At 36.4% G+C, this 24,290-nt stretch overlaps 2 protein-coding genes across 2 annotated transcripts in view; one reads left to right on the forward strand and one right to left on the reverse strand.

Annotated features, from left to right (window-relative positions):
- efr3bb (EFR3 homolog Bb (S. cerevisiae)) overlaps positions 1-7,480 on the forward strand; it is a 33,276-nt gene extending 25,796 nt beyond the window's left edge. Inside the window, exons 9-23 of the mRNA XM_030128888.1 lie at positions 955-1,090; positions 1,184-1,345; positions 1,575-1,686; positions 1,869-1,920; positions 2,165-2,337; positions 2,436-2,511; positions 3,592-3,753; positions 4,776-4,907; positions 5,018-5,085; positions 5,715-5,842; positions 6,547-6,638; positions 6,759-6,807; positions 7,023-7,129; positions 7,222-7,271; positions 7,375-7,480. Coding sequence (XP_029984748.1) covers positions 955-1,090; positions 1,184-1,345; positions 1,575-1,686; positions 1,869-1,920; positions 2,165-2,337; positions 2,436-2,511; positions 3,592-3,753; positions 4,776-4,907; positions 5,018-5,085; positions 5,715-5,842; positions 6,547-6,638; positions 6,759-6,807; positions 7,023-7,129; positions 7,222-7,271; positions 7,375-7,480 — 1,605 coding nt within the window. The remainder of the gene's footprint in view (positions 1-954; positions 1,091-1,183; positions 1,346-1,574; positions 1,687-1,868; positions 1,921-2,164; positions 2,338-2,435; positions 2,512-3,591; positions 3,754-4,775; positions 4,908-5,017; positions 5,086-5,714; positions 5,843-6,546; positions 6,639-6,758; positions 6,808-7,022; positions 7,130-7,221; positions 7,272-7,374) is intronic.
- Positions 7,481-12,896: 5,416 nt separating this feature from the next.
- Positions 12,897-18,202, reverse strand: LOC115414947 (pro-opiomelanocortin-like). The gene is made up of 3 exons (XM_030128317.1): positions 18,062-18,202; positions 16,428-16,560; positions 12,897-14,009 (listed from the first exon to the last, which is right to left on the reverse strand). Exons 2-3 carry the CDS (start codon positions 16,545-16,547, stop codon positions 13,437-13,439), a joined length of 693 nt encoding a protein of 230 aa, XP_029984177.1. The 5' UTR covers positions 16,548-16,560; positions 18,062-18,202; the 3' UTR covers positions 12,897-13,436.
- Positions 18,203-24,290: the final 6,088 nt, after the last annotated feature.

A 24,290-nucleotide genomic window follows, 5' to 3' on the forward strand; every position in this document is an offset into this window, starting at 1 on the left:
GGCAGAGGACAGGGTCTCTGCAGGTAAACACGCCACTACACATGATGATTGAGAAGGATTATTGTAGTTTTTTTAATGCTACATATTTTGCCATTAAATCAAAGTATAGTAAAATAGTAATTTGAGTTATCTTTTTTTGTGCTGGTTAAATATCCACTTTTTTTCTCCTTTGTATTTTATTTGTCTTTTTATCTTTTGATGTACATTGTCCTTGAGTTTCGTGAAAGGCGCTCACAAATAAAATGTATTATTATTATTGTTATTATTATTATTATTATGATTTTTATTACTACTACTATTATATGGATAAAAATACTGGAACACATCACACCTACATCTCCCTGTTGATTCTAAATATTATCAAGATACAAAATTCATGTAACATATGGTCAATAATTATCACAATAAATATCATATCAATATTTCATGTACTCTCACTTCCTGGAATAGAGTAGAATTTTCTGAGTGAGAGTTGAGGAAACAAGATGCTCACCTGTGATTTATAATGATTATTTGTGGTTTGGAAAAATATTTCAAACATGTAGACATAGAACATTTATAAGAAGAAACAAATGTCAACATTGACTAAAATGAAGTAAAAACAGAGTGAAGTATTTTGTAAGTGCAGGTGGTTGTAAGATAAGATATGACTTTATTCATCCCATCATGAGGAAATAACACAGTTGACAACAGCAAACGCAAAAAGAAAGTGCATGGAAGACAGGCTGAAAATACGCACGTCAATCAACAAATATAAAGAGAAAAAATAGATGTGCTATAAGTATTTGTCTAAATTTAGAAGTAAATTTAAACATTATTTACGTATTTCCAATTTATTTATAAAATACAGGGTACCCTTACTACACAAATACAATAATTACTGTACATCTGCTGACATTGGGAATCTTGGTTAGTTTGTCATTGATTTACATTAATTCTCTCCTTCCTTTTCAGTCACAACACTCTCACTTAGTCATCCAGCAGCTTCTTGGTCACTTGGATGCAAACAGCAAGAACTCAGCCACAGTGCGAGCAGGGATAGTGGAGGTTTTGCTGGAGGCAGCTGCCATCGCAGCCAGCGGCTCTGTAGGTAAGGGGATTTGCACACTAAACACCGCGCCACTGTACGAGCCCGCCTGCTAAATTGAATTTGACTGGTCTTTTGATGATTCACTGTGTACAGGCCCAACAGTGCTGGAGGTCTTCAACACCCTGCTGCGGCAGCTCCGTTTGAGTGTGGACTACGAGTTGACCGGCTCCTACGATGGCAGCACAAACATCGGCACCAAGATCATCAAAGCTCACGAGGAGAGGCAGCTGCAGGAGGCTGTCATCAGAACCATCGGTGAGTCTGTGGGTGGTGTGGCAGCGTGTTTTTGTTTGGAAGGCAGAGAGTGTAGGCTGCTGTGCATGACAGGTCCTTGTACTAATTTAGTTGGTCTCTGCTGTTCTTGTTTACTTCAGTGGATATATGTGTGTTTTCCCTGGTATTGATGAATTATTAACTTTTCTGCTTCTACTTTTTCTTTACATAAAATCTGATGCTTGTTTCTCATGGTGTTTGTGTCTACTAGGTTCATTTGCCAATACTTTACCAACATACCAAAGGTCAGAGGTCATGCTCTTCATTATGGGCAAGATCCCTGTCCCTGGACTCCACCCAGTTCTGCCCGCCACAGGCTCTGGGTAAGTTACAGCTCTCACACATTCAGAATATACCCAGGACAGATTGTTTCATCACATCAAATGTCAGAATGTTTCTGCTTATCTAAATCACTTTCTGTCCTTCTGAACAAAAATGTAGGTAAATTGATCTGTTAAGATGTGACCTTTAAAAGACATTATCTAACTGTCACTTTCATCTGCAGGCCTGATGGTACCAGGATGATTCAGGTTATGTTACTTAAATCTTTAGTCCAGGTAAGTTTTCACCCTTATGTTACATGTACATACAGATCATTTTATCATCTTCATTTCCCTTTAACAGTCTTTGTAGGATTATACTGTTAAATGACTAATTTTTAATTTTTGACAATAACAAACCGTGAGTTCATGCTAATCAGAAATGGAAATCATTTGGATCTTACTGGTGTTTTCAACATATTATTTATGCATCAGAGCATGGAAACTTCTAATTGCTTGTGTGCGCTCATTAATTATTTAGGTAACAGCGGGTTTCCAGACCACCAACATGCTAACAGCGTTGCCCAGCTCTTTCCTGGAGCCACTACTGTCGTTCTCTCTAACCGAGGACCCCGAGGTTCGTCTGCTGGTGCTTCAGATCCTCCTCAGTCTCATCGACAGGCACGACAACAGGCCCAAGTTCGCCAACATTAGGTGGGTTGCCGCTTTTGTGTACAGCTACATCTTTGTATCTCCTGCCAGCTTGTTCTTTGATCACAATGTGTGTGTCTTTGCACCTTCTTTTCATGCAGCAGCATCTCTGACATCTCTATGCTGAAGCTCAAAGTTGACAAGTGTTCCAGACAGGACAACTTATTTATGAAAAAGGTATAACTTTTGATGGACTAGGGATACATTTCTTTTTTTGGTCACATGTGCAGCACACAAACTGGAAATTCATTATTTTTCATCTGTATAGCTGCTTAGAAATAGATGGTCACTAGATTCAAATCACAATTACTAGTATGGAAAATAGTAAAATTCACACAAGTGCGTCAAATATGAATAAATTGACTACAGTATATGGTATCAGTGAGTTGATGGTGTAAAGTGGCTAATGCTACTCAAGATTGTGGGCTTTTGGCATTAAACACTGAACACTTTTTGTCCTCTTAGTAAATTCATTCTTTTCAGATAAACTTGATGTCTTAGTCATCTATTCTGTTAAAAAAAACATGTTGAAAACTTTGTTATAGAGTCGCAGAAAAAATGATTAGACCATCAAAAGTCATCAAAAACAATGGTTATGCAATCAAGTACTATCTCCTGTATGTATCATGTGACTAAAACAGACAGGAAACAAAACATGGCATGCCTAAAAGCACTGTTTTTGGCAGTATAATGCCATAGCTGTTGATGTAAGAACTGAAGTGATTTTGGTTATTGTCAAGAACACCATGGAAAATGGATAGATATCAGCTCTGAAATTAAACTCTTATGAGCTATTTTTGTTGTTATCATTATATTTGTCCAAACAAATGTACCTTTAATTGTACCAGGCATTAAAATAACAAGAAACTGAAGAAAACAAGGGTGGTCTAATATTTTTTTCCATGACTTTATCCTCCTGAGACCCAGGAAAGTAAAGGTTTTTTTTTTTTTTTTTTTTTTACATAAAATAACTGCCCTAAATAACAGCATGATGCAACAATTTTATTTATTTTTTTTATGAAATGTCCTTTGCAGTGGACAGTGTTTTGTTTTTGTTTTTTTTAAGTAAAGCTGTGAAACGTGTCCCCTACAGAGGACAAAAATGCATTGCTGGTTCTCAGGAGGATATTAAAACACAAATCTACTTGGTAATGCAAAGTGACACAATTAAGTTTGTGTAGGAGGGCATGTATCAGCCTGCCTTATCTACTCTGTACCTCTTGATTAATCGTTCTACATGTCCACCGGTTTTCGCAGCATGGCCAACAGCTGTACCGACACATCTACCTGGGCTGTAAGGAGCAAAGCAGTGGGCGGCAGCACTATGAGACCCTCTTCACTCTCTTGGGTCTCCTCAGTGTAGAGCTGGCCAATGAAGAGGTGGTAGTGGACCTTATTCGGCTGGCGCTGGCCTTGCAGGTACTGACACATGTGTTTAGTCATTAATTTATTTACAGCAGCTGATGGTAAGCGAGTGTATTCCAGAGGGTTGTTAAAGGTAGGGTAGGAGATGTTTTCCTGGAGCATTTTTTACTATATTGCTTAAAATCCCCTTCACACTCCGATTGCAACCAATTAATTAAATGCTCTAACACAAAAATTTAAAAAATGTAGTCACCTGTGGAGCAGACAGAATTGAAAAAACACCATCCAATCACTTTAACCAGCCCATCAAAATGATTGAATGGTGATGTGTCTATTAAATTCAACTGCCATTTGTCCCTCCCCCCTCTGCGAGTACAATCAATACAATGGAGGCGTGGCTTCGGGGGGGATGTCTGAAGAAAGGGGTTTGGTCTTTTGCATTGTGTATTTTCAAATAAGTCACTTTTCCATTGACCCTCAAATTGCGCAAATATAACTTGTGCATAAAAATGTATCTAATGGAAAAATACCAATTTCGCCAAAACTCTCGTTTTTCAATTAAAAGTTTTTGCACTGGCAAGAGTTGGTTTTTCGGGTGATTGGTATATCTTGCAAAACTACAATGGAAAGACCTTTTTCCGCAACTAAAGTCACACGAATAAAAAAAAAACAAAAAAAAAAAATGGATGTTGACGGACGTTACAACAAGCAAAGAAGAAGAGTTTTAAAAGGACACACCAGGAAATCCAATCATTTTTTAATTTAGTACAGGATAGAGGGGTAATATATAATAATAATAAATATACATCTTTAAATCAACGCGATATTTACGTTTGTCGCCATGTTTATAGAATGACTTCTCGTGTCATCACGTGATAATAAGCAAATCATTGCATTTGTGATTTAATGGAAAAACTGACATTACACACTTCTGTTTTTTTTAATATTTAGTAAATATTGGTAAAGTTTTGTGCGTGTGTCCAATGGAAAAGCGACTAATGTAGCTTGCTCAAACTGTTCTTCCAGGATCTCCTACCCTACCTTTAATGTTCTATGTGTCCTTGTAACCCCTTCAGGATCTCGCCCTGACCACCGATGAGGCTCTGCCTGTTTATAACCGGTGTGCTGTTCACGCCGTTGCGGCTGCCTACCTCAACCTCATCTGCCAGCTCACCACAGTCCCAGCCTTCTGTCAGCACATACACGAGGTGAGGGCTGGGCTGCTTTGTGTTTTTTTTGTTGTTGTTTTTTTTTATGTGTGTGTATGTGAATACTAAAGACCTTCATTAATTCACTGCCCCTCTCCTTGACTGTTCAGGTCATCGAGGTGAGACAGAAAGAAAGTCCCCACCTTTTGCCTGAAGATGTCTTCGTTGATAACCCAAAGTATGAATCTCCTTTGGCAATAAAACATACCAACACTAATTTAACCCATAAAGACCCAGTGCTACCTTTATGGCAGTTCCCATATTATTTTTTCTCTTTCTTGAGTGATTTATCACCATTTATTATAATATTATCCTATGTATTTTGCATATTTTCAGTGAAAATCATGTATTTTCCTATTTAATTCTATGATCATGTAGATGTTTATGAAATCTCAGATTAAAGTTGAGGGTTATTATATCAAAAACAGTGTGAACTGAAAAACAAGTGACTATTTCAGCAAATTTATCAATAACTGAACATAAAAACAACTGTCTCCATCCACTGTCATTGATCCAACTCCATGGGTTTTACTGGTGAATAAATGTTGTAGAAGATGACAGTGTTTCCACGTTCACTACGGAGCCTCTGAACATCCAAATGGGTCATATCTGATGACTATGAAAAAATGACAAACTGCATTTTACACCAATTATTTCCATGTATTGATAGGATTAGTGGATCAACAGGTATCAAACATTTTAGATCAGTTGATGCTTTTATATAATAGTGGATGTTTGGGTCTTTATGGGTTAATAGTACTAACTCTGAATCAAAATCCATATAAACACCACTTCTTTTTTTTCTAGGCTGCCATCTTCACTTGAAAAGGTAGAAGGTGGTGTTTTGTTTCTGCAGTCGAAGATCACTGAAGTCCTCGGAGGCAGTGGTTATAACACAGAGAGACTGGCAACGCCTTATGTCCCACAGTATACTGGTGAGCAAACCCTATCACACTCCCCTTAAAGGAGTGATATTTAGCTTTTTTTAAATGGAATTATGCATTTTAAAACATTTCCCTGGGGTTAACTTAAACTATAAATGCTATACTTAGGTCTGAATTCTTCATTAATTCAACTCCACAGGTCCATCTTCAACTCAATTTTTGAATAATGACACGAGAAAGGTTGTTTTGAGCACTGGCCCTTAATATGCAAATGACCCCACCCCCTCCAGGTTGTTGGCTGTGCTGCTACTTGAGTTTGTTAATACAACCAACAACTGAATATTTTAGGTAATCGGCTCAAAGTTTGGACATATTTTCAGTATGGACTACAACCACTGCTGCTGATAAACAATTGTGTCGTACTTGGAGAAATGTTCATCTGAAGTCTTGACCTTATATGTGCAAATGTCGTGACGTAACTAGTTACAAAATGTAACAAATTAAGGAATTGAAACAGGTTGTAGAAATCTACTCGATTTTTGCCAAAATGAATATAGATAGCTTTGCAGCATCTGGTTCAAATTCAAACTTTATGAACTACTAGGGTCCAAATACACAAATAAATTAACCAAAGACTAATAAAAGTGAGTTTAGCAAAATATGACCCCTTTAAGTTATAATCTGAAATTCTAAGTTAAGACAACACTAACAAAATGGTTTAACTACTAAACAAGAAATATGCACTCTGTTTACAGATGAGGACCGTTTGTCGAAGAGAAAAAGCATCGGGGAGACCATTTCGCTGCAGGTTGAGGTGGAGTCCAGAAATAGTCCAGAGAAAGAAGAGGTAAATGCTGAAAAATGGCTCACCGTTAACATGTTAAACACACAGCGCTGAGATGCTTTATTATTGTTAAACTGCAGCAGACACATTTATATTCATTGCTGTTCTTCTTCTTTTGTGCAGCGAACACCGGCAGAGGAAATTACTTTTGAAACCCTGAAGAATGCCATCGGTATGTCCACGTAGCTTTTGTATAAACATAGTCGTGAAATTACACTCAGTAAGAAAAGCAAAAACATTTTTAACTACAGGTAGCCTCTCATTTTGTTTCACATGAATGAATGAAAGTAGCAACATGATGGTGGATGAATTTATGCACTTCTGTTTGGTCCATCCCAGATTATTGCTTTGCTTTTAATACATTATATTGTGTGTGGCTCCCTCTAGTGGACAGTGTGGGTATGGAGGAGCAGGAGAGAGAGCGGAGGAGGCAAGTGGTGGAGAAATTCCAGAAGGCTCCTTTTGAGGAGATAGCTGCTCACTGCGGTGCCAGGGTACATAAAAATATCATCCTTTACCCACATTATTCTCCAGATTCTATATTTTTTGTTTTTGTTTTCTTATTTGACTGTTTTGTCGTCTCCAGGCCACGATGCTACAGAGCAAACTAAATCAGATCTTCGAGATTACAATCAGGTAAGAAACGGAGCCTTTAGATGTTCACATGACACAGTGCTTGCTAAATATTTAGTTTGATGACAGGGTTCTGAGGGTGATTGATAATGTTCTTTCTGCGCAGACCACCCCCAAGCCCATCTGGAACCATTTCATCAGGCTACGGCCAAACCCAGAGTCGATCTGTTCCCATCTACGAGATGAAGTTCCCCGACCTTTGTGTGTACTAGAAAATCCACTGAAACTTTAACAATGTATTTAACCCGAGGACTGGGAAACCATTCAGGAAGGGACATACTGTTGAGAACCACAGGGGGGAGGGGACAGCAGTTGTTTGATGCCAACTACAGAACAAGCCTCCTTTTGAATATCTGGATGAAATGTCTTTTGATTTAAATGATAAGCTGGTTAATAGTTGTAAATGCAGCGGTAACCTAAATTTTTACTTATATTTATTTATTTTAATTCTCTTCATCGTCCTTGGCTCATTCCATTTTCGAGTTAAACATTGCCAAATAGAATGAAAATCACTTTATGACAGACTGAAGGTGATTCTGCTGGTGTTGGAAACTGTAATTTAAAGCACTGATTTATTAGTTTCCTGTCTGGCATTTCAGAATCCCCCTCATTCCAAAAACAGGTTTAACGTGTCAGTTAATTTTTGTAACTCTTTGTGCTTTCATTATTTTTATTGTTTAGTATGTCCAGCATGAGTGAATGGAAAGTTGATGCATTAATTTACAATGGGTCTCTGCGGCTGTGACATGTTTAGGTGAGATATGGATGGACCTGAACATCGCTTCATTGTAGTTTGCAGTTTTGCCTTTTTAGTGTTACCCAGAAGTGCTTTTTTTTTTCCATGACGGGCATTTATTTATTTTTGTTTTGACATTGGTAATATGTTGGGGTTTTTTCTATGGTGTTAAAAAAAAAACAAAAAAAAAAACACGATGGTCTGTATACTGTCCTCCCAAGGTGAGTGTGCCTTATAGGTGACTCAAGGTAGAAGAGACAGTGTCGCACTAAAATACTTCCCATACCTACACAACAGAGATCTCCATGATGTTTACCAGATCAAACAGAAAGTAATTATTGATACTTATTTTTCTCCTTCCCATATAAATGTGTATATACAGAGAAATATATAAATCTCAAAGCGGATGTACAGGAGTAGATATGTTTTTGTGTGTATATACAGTATGTATTGTATATTAATACTGATTTTAGACTGCCACTGCACTAATTGTGTCCGGAGATGAGGGAGTTATTTTTCCGATATTTTTCTTTTCCAATTTAATCCCTTCCGTAAATAACCAGCAACCCATGAAATCAAAGCATCTCAAACAGAGGTCAGACACAACCATCTCTAGGCCAGTTGATCCAGTTTGTCTGGAAATGTCCTGCTGAAGGATTAATAAGCTCATTTTATTTATCAGTATCAGGAAAACAACAGATTTAGGAGTTCTTTTAGACCTCATTACTAGCTACAGTTTTTGTGGCAGATCCAATCACCATTGTTCCTGACCTGTATTGTTGCCGTTACGTCCTCAGTCCTGCTGAAATGACTTTGCACTCCACTGTATGCCATAGTGCTGCTGCAGCAGCCTCCAAGCAGTGCATCTGTCTCCTTCAGCGAGATCTGACAAGCAAAAGCCATTTGTTTGGTGTGCATGCACCTACACAGGTATAAAAACAAAAGTATGATGGCAATAATTTGGCTCTAGCCTGGCAAACGTTGCCCGACTGTAGGTAGCAAAAACCGTCTGCCTGATTTAAATCGTACCTTCTGATATTTTTACAGTGTTGTGATGATTCAGTTTTGTGATGTTGTAAGAAACTCCCACGCTTCTGTGAATTGACTGCACTTGTTGAAGACATCTCGCAAACATCTCGTGTAAATGCTGTAAGTGATGCCGTCTGGTTTGTCCCTGATCTGATCGTCACGTGTTCCAGTCCAGTGGCTCCGTTGGGTTCATTGTTTTTTATGTTGTAGTGTCCTCTGTGTGGATATTTATGTGCGCACATGCCGGTGTGTGTCACGTTACCCGTCTGTGTCCCCTTTTGTCAGTGCAGGTGAGTGAGTGTGAGTGATTGTGTATATTCTGTATTTCTTCATGGCCATGTTGCATCCATGTCTGTCTGTATTGTCATGACCCAAGACCAAACTCTACAGTTTACAGTTTTTTGTCTACTGACTCCTTCCTCTACACTAATCGAGAACAAGCTATCAAAGACCAATGTGCAGCTGTCTGAACTTTCCAGTGACTCCTATGATTTCACGCTTGTAAATTTGTCTTTCAGCATCTTGCAATTTCTCAGTGAAGACCTGTAAATCTATCAGTCTGCTTGTTGTCATTGCGTAGTGTACCGTAATATTAACTGATGGTAATCCGATCTTACTTTTTGCCATTACATGTCTGGTAATAGATCTGTTTACAATGTAGTGCCGTAGGTCAAACTTGTTCATTCTGTGAACTTTGCACTTTAAAAATTGGATTACCTAATGACAAAGGCAGCTTTTACATGGAGAAAATGCCTTATGAGTGTCATACCGGACATTGCATGCTAGTGGAGTTGCTGTGTTGTATAATAAATTTGTCTGCAACCATAAAAGTTCTCCTCCATTTCTGGGTCTGATTTATTATTGATGTTAAATCCTCATGAAGTATGCGCCCAAGGATGTTTTTTTTTTTTTCATGTATCTGAATAGAGGTCATTGAAAAGAAAGGCTGACTCAGAACATAAGCACTAATGTGAGATTTACCTGGAAACACATATATAGCAGTCATAAATATACAATTCAGTACATGACTATCAGATATTTGCTCGTACTCGGTGTTATTCTCTGTTCCTACGAATATTAACACATTTGCATTAAGCTGTGTATAATTTACTTACCTTTTCTATGTGTATGTTCATATTTGGAAATTATTTATTAGCTTTATTCTCAATGTACTACAGCAGTTTCCTCTGTCACATCTACAACTGAATAGACAACAGTGGTACAGTGAATACATTTACTGTGCATATGCATAATTTTGAGATTTTTCTAATTTCTGCTGCTTTACACAGATTAATCGGTGGATCAGTATATTTTAAAACATTCTTAGAGTCAGTATTAACTAGTTCATTGTTTTCATGTAAAATGTTGAAATTTCCTTGCTGCAGCAGTTCATTTGTGCAAGTGTACTGCTTCTCGTAGTAAAATGACTATTATTTAAGTAAATATGTTTCACGTTTTTAATGCTGAAAGCCTGAGCCAGTCATTCTGACATTTTATAAAAACATACGGTACATGTGATAGTCTCGAAGTGAGATATATTTCTATAGATTAAATATGGAGCATTATATAGCATTGTTATATTTGGCACCATTTTGACAAAATTTATTTTATTATCATTATTATTATTATTATTATTATACATAATTAATATACAGTACGGTGTTAAAGTCTTATCCTGCCTGTAGCTTTGTTACATTTCCAGGGTTGAAATGACCATAAATCTTAATTTCTCCTTCTCATTTATTATGTTAAAACACAAAAATACAGAAAATGTGTGCACAACCTTTAAAGATGCACAAAAAACTAGCCTAAATTTAAAGGTTAACCCATAAAGACCCAAGGACCAAAACCATCTGCTGGTTTAAAATGTCTAATATCTTCTGAACCACTAATCCCATCAATACATGTAAATAATTGGTGTAAAATACAGTTCATCATCTTTTTATGGTCATCAGATATGACCCATTTGGATGTTCAGAGGCTCAGAGGTTACCATGGAAACACCGTCATCTTCTACAACATTGATTGACTAGTAAAACCCATGGATTTGGATCAATGACAGTGGATGGAGACACTTTGTTTATGTTCAGTTAATGATATATATTTACTGAAAAGTCACTTTTTTCCACAGTATTTGTTGTTTTTGATGTAATAAACCTCAAGTTTAATCTAAGCTTTTATGAACATTTTCATGATCAACACATTAAATAATGGAAAATACCTGATTTATACTGGGGAAAAAAGCAAAATACAGAGAATAATATTATAATAAATGGTGATAAGTTATTTAAGAAAGGTTGAATACAGAGAAAAAATCATTTGGGAAATGACACAAAAGTAGTACTGGGTCTTTATGGGTTAATATACAATGCAGTGTTGAAGTCTTATCCTGCCTGTAGCTTTGTTGAAATGAGCATAAATATTAATTTCTCGTTCTCATTTCTAATGTGAAAACATGAAAATACAGGAAATAAGTGCACAGCCTTTACAGACGCACAAAAAAGTGAACTAAATGGGGTTTAAAGGTTAAAGTAAGTATTTAGTGTCCCCCCGACCCTATGACGAGAATCAGCACAAACAATTAGAAACATGTGAATATGATGAATGAAACCTTGAATAAAACATCAGAAAATTGATGCATTAAATCTCATATTGTCTGAACAAAGTGCAAAGGGAGGTCACGCTAAATAATTACTACAACTTTTGTTATAGAAGCTGTTTTTACCTTGAACCTTTTATGTTCTGTTGCTGTACATACTTCACATATCCAGATTGGATCTTAATATAGTGATGGAGAAATGCATATGTGTGGAGATTAGAGCTTTACTAAACCAATAAACCTAATGTTGGACTAGGATTTATAATAAAATGAGTACTTTTACCTCTGATGTTGTTGGTAAATTTTTAAAGACCAGACTTACAGGCACAGAAAAAATTATTAGACCCCCCCTTGTTTTCTTCAGTTGTTTGTTCATTTTAATGCCTGGTACAACTAAAGGTATATTTGTTTGGACGAATATAATGATAACAACAAGAATAGCTCATAAGAGTTTGATTTCAGAGCTGATATCTAGTCATTTTCCATGGTTTTCTTGGTAATTACCAAAATCACTTCAGTTCTTACATCAATAGCTATAGCATTGTACTGAAAAAAAAGTGCTTTTAGGCATTCCATGTTTTCTTTTCTGTCTCTTTTAGTCACATGATACACACAGGCATTAGTACTTGGTTGCATAACCATTTTTTTTTAAAGACTTTTGATGGTCTAATAATTTTCTCCACGACTGTACTTACTAAAAATAATAATGTGACAAATTATGTGTCATTCTATAGTTATGGTTTTGGGTGTATTTTTGTAGTGTAGTATTGCTGCATATGGTACTCCTTAATTAAAACTACATCATTTTAATATTTTTAGTCGTTAGTCTGTGGCTTTTGGGTTATGTTCATTTTTTGTTCTTTATTAATAATCAGCCAGGACTATTTCATTTATATTCTTGGTTTCTTGGTATAAAATCTCATTCATAAATGCTTCAGTTCTGTGGAGTGCAAATCCCAAATTCTAACTTCTAAAATCAGCTGATTTTTTTCTCTATAAACTTTCCCAGCGGCATGCTTTTACCTTCCCCAGATTGCAATACACTGTGGTGTAACAGTGCGTAATTCATGAATATAATAATGTCTTAGTCTTATCCTTTAGTAACCTTATGTCCTGGAACAAATAAATAAAAGGAGGCTATTCTCGTGACTTTAAAAAAAATTTTTTTTGCTACATGTTTTTCTAGTCGCAACTCAAGTTTTGTGTTTTATTTCTCCCCCACCCTGCCTTCCCCTCCCTTTAGGTCTTAACAGTACAATTGCAGTGAAACGTATCTAATGTGTAATGATGTGAGATAAAATGTAAATGTGTGTCTTTCTGTGCCTCATTGTGTAAAATCAGTACAACATTTCTCTTATTGTTTGCCAGAGTTATCTTTAATATGTTAATTTACAAAAAGGAAACACTGCAAATAAACTGTATTCTTTTTCAATGTACTTTAAATACATATACTGTATATTATACACCTGCTTTTCCATTCACTATTCATTGTTAATTCGTTCTTTCTAAACATTTGGATCGGTGATGATGTTCCCCGTATGGAAAAAAAAGAAAATCTCAGAAAACTATCAATTCAAGGCCAAGAAGGTCAAGGCAGTCGGTGGGTGCATCATTGCTTTTATTGAATATAATCCTGCCTTTTTCTTGTCTTAGGTTAAGGTTGTGCTGAGAGACTTTGGCCCAGAAGGTACATTCGACAACATGCTAATGATAGTGACACTTTTTCTTGGATTTTAAAAGTAAGATCTGTACTAACATGCAATGGCTATTAGACTCTTTCATCAGCTTCCCTTTGCTCCTCCACTCATCCCATTATCCTCTGCAAATCTTTGACCACAATGTTCCTGAAGAGCTTGGCCAGCTGCCCCTGGGGTTTCTCCTCCCCCAGCTTCATAAAGTTGGCATTGCGTTTAGAGGCAGGTGGACTCCCCCATCTGAAGTGACTCATCCGATACGTCCCATCTTTTCTTTGCTGTGGGCTAAATGGGGCATTTGATTTGGAGCTGACCATCATTCTCGCCAATCCCTGGGTTTGTTGTCTGTCAGAGCTCAGATCATCCTCATTACTCCCCAGCTGCCTTCGAGCCTGTAGGGGGAAACTACCCTCCGAGGAGCCCCCTCCCTCCAGAGAAGAGGCAAAGACTTTGATAGGTCGGCGTTTACGGGCGGGGGGTTTGCCCCAGCGAAAGTGCTCCATGGAATAGGAGCGGCGCTCGTTGCTGTGGGCCCTCAGTCTGGGCTCCAGGGTCTTGTCTCCGGGGGCCACGGAGTTCAGCAAAATACTGAGTAACACATCATCATCTTCACTATTAACCTTCAGGGAGGTGAGTTTGGGGAATTCATTCTGGATCACTGACATGCAGACGTGAATGCATTCCTGTGTGAAAGGAACCACAGACACCCGCAACAATTTAAGTCAGAATTAACGATAACATGAGACAAACTATAAATTATACATGATATTTAAGTTCTCATTTGTCTAGATCAGGGGTGTCAAACTCATTTTGGTTCAGGGGCCATATTTAGCCCAATTTGACCTCAAGCAGGCCAGACCAGTAAAATAATGACTTAATAACCTATAAATAATGACAATTCCAAGTTTTATTTTTGTTTGAGTACAAAAAATCCCCAATTAAATTATGAAAATATTTACATTTTACAAAAAAGATGTGAATAACCTGAAAAAACTGAAATTTCATTTGAAAAATTAGTGCAATTTTAACAATATTATGCCTCGACTTATTATTTATACATGTACATTACACACAGTGTTACATAAACATTTGGTAACAGGCAGAATATTGCTAAAATTTTGGATTTTGGAACTAAAATTTGAACAATTTCTACAATATTCCATCTCTTATTATTAACACAACTACATTCACATTGGATCCATAAATGCACAAAACCTTTAGTAACAGGCAGAATATTGTTCAAATTGCACATTTTGGATTGTTCATCTTTGTTTTTATTGATGTATTTATTTGGATTTTATTGTGAAAGAATAGTTTTGTAAATATAAATATTTTCACATCTTAATGTTATTTTTTTTTCACTTAATTTTTCACAAAGAAAACTGGTAGTTGCCATTATTTATGGGTTATTGTGTTTTTATTTTTACTCTATATCACATTGGTCTGTATGTGGAACCTGAACCAAAAGGATTTTGGCGACCTTAACTAATCAGGTTAATTTTTGCACTTTCATCCCCGCGGGCCGGAATGGAACCTTTGGTGGGCCAGATTTGGCCCCCGGGCCATACGTTTTACACCTTTGGTCTAGATCATAGTTCATCCTTAGTAGTTTTTAAAAGTTCAACATGACTGGATCATATTTAATGAGACATTTGACCTTTTAGTTGAAAAAAGCATCACCATATTTGTGACACATAAAAGATTTGAGCTCTGTATTAATTACATTCCATATTTCATATGGAGATAAATTGCTTAATTTCCCCAGATGCCAAACACTTGTTTTGTCTGAAATACAAAGATATTATAACCTCTTGAGACCCAGCAATGCATTTTTCTCCTATGTAGGGGACAAAAGTACTAAAAAAAACATTGTCCACTGCAAAGGACCTTCCATAAAATATAAAATAAATAAAAAATTATATATTTGTAAAAAAAATCTGTCTGAAAAAAACTGTTGGATTATGCCGTTCCAAATTAAGACAATTATTTAATGAAAAAAGCCAAAACTTTTACTTTCCTGGGTCTCAGGAGGTTATTTGATGATCAACCATGACCATAAAATCAACAGAACCCCAGTGAATGATCAGATCAGAGAATGTTTGGTAATTTTGCTTGAAAAATTAACATGTTTGACTAAATTAAATACAAATCACTGAAGGAGAAGTTTAACCCATAAAGGCCCAAACACCACCAGTGACCAAAACCATCTACTGATCTAAAATGTTTAATACCTGTTGATTCACTAATCCTATTAATACATGTAAATAACTGGTGTAAAATACAGTTTGTCATCTTTTCATGGTCATCAGATTTGACCCATTTGGATGTTCAGAGGCTCTGCAGTTACCATAGAAACAACTTCATCCTCTACAACATTGATTCACTAGTAAAACCCATGGAGTTGGATCAATGACAGCGGATGGACACACTGGGTTTATGCTCAGTTAATGATAGATTTTACGGAAAAAGTCACTTTTTATTCAATGTTCTCTGTTTTTTTATATAATAACCCTCAACTTTAATCTGAGCTTTAATTAAAATCTATATGATCAGTACATGAAATATTGAAAAAGACGTGATTTTCACTGGAAAACTGCAAAATACATTGCACTATTTTATTATGAATGGTGACAAATCACTTAAAAAATATTAAATATAGAGAAAAAAAATCATTTGGGAACTACCACAAAAGCAGCACTGGGTCTTTATGGGTTAAACACTGGTGTAACCCCAACATGGAAGACTCCATTTCTATATTTGCATCTATCCTGGATCACACTATTGTCCTTTCGTACTGCAATATTGTCTTTTTACTGTTTTTATATGTTTTTTTTGCTCTAGATTTTAAAACATATTTATTTTGTAACACTTAAAAGCTAAGGAGTCAAATTCCTTGTACGTGTGCACAAACTTGGTCAACAAAACTGATTCTGATTCTGCATAAATCAAAGTCTTTGAGGCTGAAACTTAATTTGTTGCCATTTTATGTTCCAGGCTGTTGCCCTCATCTCATCTTTAAAGAATTGTGAGCATAATGTATTGCATATATATATCATCTGGCTTTGTCAGGTTCCTCTGATGCAGATAGGAGTTGAACGTACCAGTATTCGCTCCTTGTTGCTCAGGTCGTTGCAGATGGAGTTGTCCCAGCATGCTGAGCCAAACCCGGGAACACACACATGAGCCATCACCACCATTACCAACCAGGACGGACACACCATCTTCAGCCTGGTGCTGAGGGGAAATAAGATCAGACCACATGACCTAAGATAATGGGACGTTAGGTATTTTACTGCGATTTACTGCCTTACACGTTATATAACTTGGAAAGCTGCAATAGTGTGTGATTTGTAGCTGTGTGCCATGATAGACAATGGGAACTATAATTAACATTCCTCTCCAAATTCTGTCAGACATTACAGAAATTATGGCAGACGATCTTGTTTACCCAAAGCATATTAATCTTATTTAAAGGTGGCTGATAATCATACCACAGAGAAAGGTTTCTAAGACAGCCTTGATAAGGTTTTTCTTTTGTTGGTCTGTATATTCCAGTACGTACAAACCTCGCTTTTGTCAAAGAAAGGTCAACTGTACACCTATTCACTGTTCAAGGGTAAACAGCAATGATCATGGTAGTACTTCATTACATGAGAGAATAGGTTTCTAATATGACCTCAGACATGCTGCTTTTTTTTTAGGTTGGTAGATGAATCTGCAGACAACAATTGAAAGGCCATTAGGGTGAAATGACTAAGTTGCTTTGTGTAGAATGTGGCGATGAGCTTTGGCTTTTATGCTGTGGGAAACAATTAAGACATATATACTGTGTATTGTGCAGAAAGGATGGATTCATGTAGAGGCACACTATACATTCAGTGAAGAATCGCAGAGGAAATTGTACAAACTAATTGAAAGAAAAAGAGTGTTCACATCATCATATCATCCCTTTCTCATCTTTCCCTTTTATATCCCTTTTCCCTGCGGTAATAGAAACCACAGGGGTGTTTTTGTGTCAAACAATTTTGCTGATGGGGAGATTTATAACTGACCGATACAGCTTCATGTGATAAATTTGTCATCCAGCTTCTCCTTCTAATTTTGCTGACGTGGGGCTTGTAGAGGCAATCCCGTCCCAGTCGACGCAGCGCATGAATATCTAACGGGGGACGAGTTGTTTTTCTGTTCTTTTTTTGGAAAATTGCATCTTGTTTTCCCTTCCTTTCTCTATTATTTTAAAGAGTGACTCCTTGGTGGGCCATCGTCTTTGTAACTCTGGCACAGACTCGTCTACACTCTTCCTCCAGTATGACTCACTCAGCTGAGCTCTGCACTCCACAGACATAATCTGATAAAAGAAACCTGTGAGCGGCAATTAAAATAGATTGTTTTGTCTCAGTTATGATGGAGTTACTTAAAGGATCTATAGGTTTTTGTTTCGTTTTGTTTTTAAATGTATATAATTGCATACTAGTGGAAATCACACATAAGCACTTCTAATGATTAAAGCTGTTGGAAATGTATAGATTTTCTTTTTCTTTAATGATAGTTTTCACAGCAAATAATTATAAAAACATGCATTGAAATGTCTTACAGGTTCATTTGTTTGGTCAATGTCTGGTTAATCACTGTTGACTGTTCAGAGAAACATGCAACAACTCGGCAAAATCCATGCAAAAAAAAGCAAATTAACTAAACTAAATCAGGAATGCACAAAAAGTTCATGCTTTTTCACCTTTTCCGAACGCGTCCCTCGCCTCTCTTCTTGTTTTTCTCCCTCCGTTTGTCCACAGATCTTCCACAGTGGCGACTCTAACTGTGATCCCTCTCTTCTCTCTCCAGCTTTCTCTCTGCTCTGTGATGAAATGCTCAGTAGGAGAGGGTCTGCCGATGCTTCCTCAACGAGAGCTCTTTTTATAGACGCATGAAGTACAAAGCCTGGAGTCTCAAGGCCTCGGGGTGTGATTGAGGTAAGGGGTCTCCTGTTCTTGCTGAACTGGGAGGAGTGTGTGTTTGTGTGTATGGTTAAAGGCCACGTACACACTTTTTAATCAATACACCGGTACGTCACCACAACAGGTGAAGCTTTAGATAGAAGTTGTTAACTTAATGACCCCCTTACTCCTCCTTCTACCCCTGTTTGGTTTCAATCTAAAATCTTCAGGATTCACTAAACGAGCGAATAAGAGGAGGTTTGAGTGCATTTGGGTTGAATGTTTGAGTGCATCTTTACTTTATTGAACACAGATAAAAGCAACGGATGTTCATTAGGCGGCTCTTGTGAATCCCTCCTCCAAATCCTTCAAAGGTCAGTTTGCTTCCATATTACACTGAGAGCAGCATCCTTTCAAAAAGGATGAAGAGCCAGAGTGAAGTGTGCAAATCAATTTGACTGATTGGATCGCCTTTTTTTTTTTCTTTTCTCTTTTTTTTTTTTTTTTTGGTGGTTCTTGTTTCCAAGGTGTGCATGTTTCCCTGTGTGGAAACTTGATTAGGAAGACCTGACTCACAGGCTGGACGTCATGACTACACTTTGAATGGACGAGAAACACACAAATACACAGAATAGGAGAGGCTTTGCTACTGAAAAGAAGCTCAGTTTTCCTTAACCTTTTCATCGACAGTATCATAAGCATTCAGTTTTCAGCGAGTTGCAAGCGTCCAGCATTTTCAGAAAATAATGTCCAAGGACGAACAGGAAAGAACTGAAAGTGGTTGACCTCGGGATACGTAAAGAACATGTCGTTTCTGTAAGACACACTGATTATTGAGCTTTTATTGACAGTAGCATTAAACGCAGGCATGAATGAACTTTACGAACTTTAGAAAATAAAATTTAAAAAATGATTATCAGGCTATCGCGGGGGTGTCAAACATATGGCCTGTGGGCCAAAGCTGGCCCGCCAAAGGTTCCAATCCAGTCCACGGGAAGAAATGACAAAAAATTACACTGAAGATATTAACAGTCAAGGGTATTTATCAGTGTGCTTCTATGAAACTGGTCCCTTAAAATAGGACACAGGAGCTAAATATTCAAACCAGATGTAGACTAATGTTGTGAAGCAAGTTTGGAAGCACTTTGGGTCTATTTTAAAAATAAACATTTAATGAGATAAAAGAGACGCTATTTTTCAGATAAAACACATTTATATATTAGTTTTATACAAAAATCCGCATGCAACACGGTAAAAAGGACACAAAAAATACACGCTACTATTTTTTAAGTATCTTTTTATTCTCTCACAGGTACATTTTGTAAATTGAACTAATCATGCGAGGCAGAGTGTTTCACAAAAGTGACTGCTGTTGCAAAAAGCACTTGCAATTTATATGTGTTTAAATGGGCAGGTTCTGCATGTAATGCGAGTGGACATGATGGCTTACGCGTGAAACCCGAAATGAGACTGAGATTCATGAAAAACCCACATGTCTGGATTAGAAAAACCACTAGGATTGACAAATTTAACACAGTTGTCTTTATTTATAGCGGTATAAAAGACCATTTCATGCGATATTTTCCAGATCTAATGCACTGACACCTAGGTAGTTTTTCATGTCTCAATTTGGGTCCTATTTTTGGCCCCAATATTTTATTAAAAATTCATTAATTTTGGGATGGCTCAGAGCAAGAGTATAATTTTTTTTTTTTGCATTTATCTGGGGTCATCATTAGGTACATCCTGGGGGAAATACGTCCACATTTTTCTTGTATTATTGGGTCTTGAAAACTGGCAAAGTGCCAGATACCAAAATGAACCCAGTTTCATAGAAGCACCCATCAATATTATGTCTGCTATTGAATGTTTTGAGCATTTTTACATCTACTGTGATCTCTAATGCACATGTATAAATGATAAGTTGAGGTATAATAATGCACATATTATTATATTTATCTTCAAGCATGTCATGGGGGTGCTGGAGCCTATTCCAGCCACCTGTGGGCGAAGGCGGGGTACACCCTGGACGTGTCGCCAGTTCATCGCAGGGCTATTATGTAATATTTTATATAATATTATACATTTAAAGTTGTTCAGGTTATTAATTTTTTTTTGTGTGAAAGGATAGTTTGTTAATGTAAACATATTGGTACATAATTTAATGTTACTTTTTTGCACTAAAACAAAGAGTTAATTTAGAGTTCTCATTATTTATAGGGTATTATATTGCTATTATTTTATATCCCGCTTGAGATCTATTTGAACTGTGTGTGACCCTTGAACAAAAATAAGTTTGACACCCATGAACTAAGGTGTTGTAGAGTCTGATGATAGTGGGGAAGATCTTTTAATCCTGTATCTTAATGAGTCATCCATTGTAGCTGCTTTTCTGATTTGTGAATGGGGTGATTTGGATGATTTGGATAGTCTAAGGCTACATTCAGACAGCAGGTCTTCATGCACAATTTGGATTTTTTGGTGAGATCTGATTTTTTTGTGTGTGCTCGTTAATAGTACATATTAAATGTGACTTCTATCATTGTTGAGTATGAACTGAATGCGACTCTGAAATGACCCGCATGTGCAAAAGAGGTCCTGACATGATACGTGACCACGCAGGTATGTGTTTACAGCTGCTCCTCCTCCTGGGATGCAGAATTGTGATGTTTGTCGTATTTCATTGACGTAAAGGTCGGATAAATGCGACCTGGCAGTTCAGACTGAAGTTGCATTGCAAAAACATCAGATACGTATTGGATTTAGGACCACATATGAAAGCGGCTTGGGTCGGATTTGAAAAAAATCGGATTTGTGTTCTTCAAACTGTCTTTAACCCATAAAGACCCAGTGGTACTTTTGTGGCACTTCCCAAATGAATTTTTCTCTCTGGTCAGTCGTTCTTAAGTGATTTATCACCATTTATTATAATATTATCTTCTGTATTTTGCATTTTCCACTGTAAATCATGTATTTTCCTATATTTAATTTGCTATATTGAATTTAGATGTTAATGAAAACTCAGAGTAAATTCAACTGTTATTATATCAAAACAGAGAACACTGAAGAAAAAGTGACTTTTTCAGCAAATGTATCAATGACTGAATGTAAAAATAAGCTTCCTCATCCACCGTCATTTATCGAACACCATGGGTTTTACTGGTGAATCAATGTTGTAGAAGATGACGGTGTTTCCACGTTCACTACTGACCCTCTGAACGTCCAAATTAGTCATATCTGATGACCATGAAAAAATGACAAATTGCATTTTACACCAATTATTTACATGTATTGATAGAATTAGTGGATGAACAGATATGGAACATTTTAGTTAAGTTGATGGTTTTGGTCGCCGGTGTAGGTTTGGGTCTTTATGGGTTAACAGATTGGATACAGGTCACATATGGGCAAAAAAATCGGATGTGGGCCACTGAACGTAGCCTTAGATGTCCTACACCTTTCTCAGTGTGCATCTCTTCAACGCAGTGTGTCCGGATTATCTCCAAAGACTGGAGCTTTCCTCACCAACTTACTCAGCCCATCTTGTGTCCCTTTGTATGATGCTAAATCCTCTGCAGACAGAAGCATAAAACAACACTCATGCTATGACACATGTGCAGCATCAAAAGACTAACCCTCCTCAGGAAAAACAGCTGAATCTGAGTGCATCTGTGTTCATGGATGCATCAGTATTAAGACGCAAATCAGCGTATTTGTATGTCACCTCCACCTCAGTATCCACCTCATATGTGTTTACTGACTCAGACTTCCTGAAATCTACCACCATTTCTTTAGCCCTGCATCCGTACAGTAAATAATAGGCCATAGCTGTAATTAAATGTTTTCATATACAGTAATTTTTTTTTCAACTTTATTGAAAATATATAGGTATACAAGACATATACATTTTGAACGAACATCGAGATGTCAAAAGGAAAAAGCATCTAAACAAATAAATTAAAATAATTCTACGAAAAGTCTATAAATAAATACATCAGAGATTAAGTTCAGTCCATTTTAAAGAATTCTTTATAAATTGCCAGGGTGTTAGTGCTTTTTTGTTAAAGATAAATTCCATTGATTTAATATATTTTTCTAATTCTATCAGAAAGACTTTAAAATTTGAGCATGTTTTGGTATATTTATTTTTGTGTATGTGAAATTTTCTAAAGAAAATGAGCAGAATAACAATAAATTCTAAATTACGAATGTCATGTTCAAAATATGTAAGTACATTTTGAGATGTTATAGTTATTTTTTCATTACTTTTAGATATGATATAGTTTTTTAAATTTCAGACCAGAAGTCAGAAGAGTGCACACAAAGAAAGAATAAGTGTAAAGTAGTTTCAGGATAAGAATGACAAAAGTTACGTATTTCTTCAATGTCAGAAAATCGAGATAAAATAGCGTTTATAGGGATATATCTCATAGACAGTAATTCTCATCCTTTATAATGTAAATGATGTTTCTTCATATTCAAGTTGCTTAACCCTGTAAAGCCTGAAGCAATAAATCATTGACAGATTATTCCAGTTTCTCTACCTGGAAACATGGAGACTAAAGTTGGGAGAAAGCAGCAGAGTCCTGAATGGGATTTATTTGAATACGACGGCGAAGAAGAGACAAGATATGACAAAACTAAAACTAAAACTAAGCATTTAGGGAAAAAAAAGAAAACTAATAAAAACTAGCAAACTTGCTCTAAAAATGAATTAAATGTAACTGAAATAGAGAGAAAAAAAAAGTCAAAACTAAATAAAACTAAACTATAATGAAAAATCCAAAACTATTATAACTTTGATGAGCCTTACATCCAGTTTTTCAAGAAAAAAAAAAAGTCACACTGATCATGTAGAAGGTTTCAAAGCTCATGTGTCAGATATGATACGTTTGGTGTTATAGGGTTAAAATACTAGAAATTCCTCTAATTATAACCACTTCCACTCACAGTAAAGTTTAAAAACAATAAGATGCTGCAAAATGTTCTCTGTTTTAGAAATTCCTTACTATAAAAAGTCTTTATTTTGCAGGTCTGTACGCAGTAACAAATCTTGAGGAGCTGTTATTGTAGCTGAAGTTATGATATGAATTCCACTGGTTAAATTTAGATACAGCAATTTTCACTCAGGAATTGAACAGAAGAACATTGGGTTAAGGGTCTTGTTTTAATTCTATTCCCACAGACTTGAACAAACTGAGGTGGATCCTTAAAAATAAATTATTTGCAACACTGATGAAAATGTTTGGGTCTGAGTTGAACTGAATAATGGTGTTTCTTCTGGTCAGCTGCTTCAGAGCTAATACTGACAAATGGAATAATGATGGGATTGTTAAAGTATTTCATCTGTGTCATATTATGATAGCCTACGGTTACACAATGATCTTTTATATAATGATGCTGTAAACACTTCTGATAAAGGAGTGTGTTTTCTTTGAAAGAATCTCCTGTTAACCTCTCATCTTAGGTAACTTTATGCTGCACATAAATAAAAGCTCCAAAGTCCCCGATCCTCCTCCATCCCACCAAAAGAGGAAAGAAAAACAATCATCAAAATGACCGTCCTGAACTCGTATCTCTTTCATTCTCACCACAGGACAGTCTTCACTCTGTTATTTCTCATTTTAATGAAAACACAGAACAAATGTGTAAATGGGAGATTGCATTTCATATAACACTTTCTTCTGGTTTGTGCGCATACACTGCATAAAATATCAAAAGTAATACAAAACACATTTTTTCAGATGTCCTGCATTAAAATATGGATGTGGTACAAAAGGTAGTGACCTTAGAAGAGTAAACATGTATTATATTGCAGATAACGTCATGCATTTGACGGTACGTAAATCAACATGATGACTCAAACTGCTTTTTGATGTTGTCATGATATTTAACCCGTAAAGACCCAGGGTTACTTTTTTGACAGTTCCCAAATATTTTTTTTTCTCCAGATTTCACCTTTTTTCAATGATTTATCATGATTTATTATAATATTATCCTCTGTATTTTGTGTTTTTTCAATGAAAGCCA

This window comes from Sphaeramia orbicularis, chromosome 24 (assembly GCF_902148855.1).
Source record: "Sphaeramia orbicularis chromosome 24, fSphaOr1.1, whole genome shotgun sequence".
Classification (NCBI taxonomy): Eukaryota; Metazoa; Chordata; class Actinopteri; order Kurtiformes; family Apogonidae; genus Sphaeramia; species Sphaeramia orbicularis.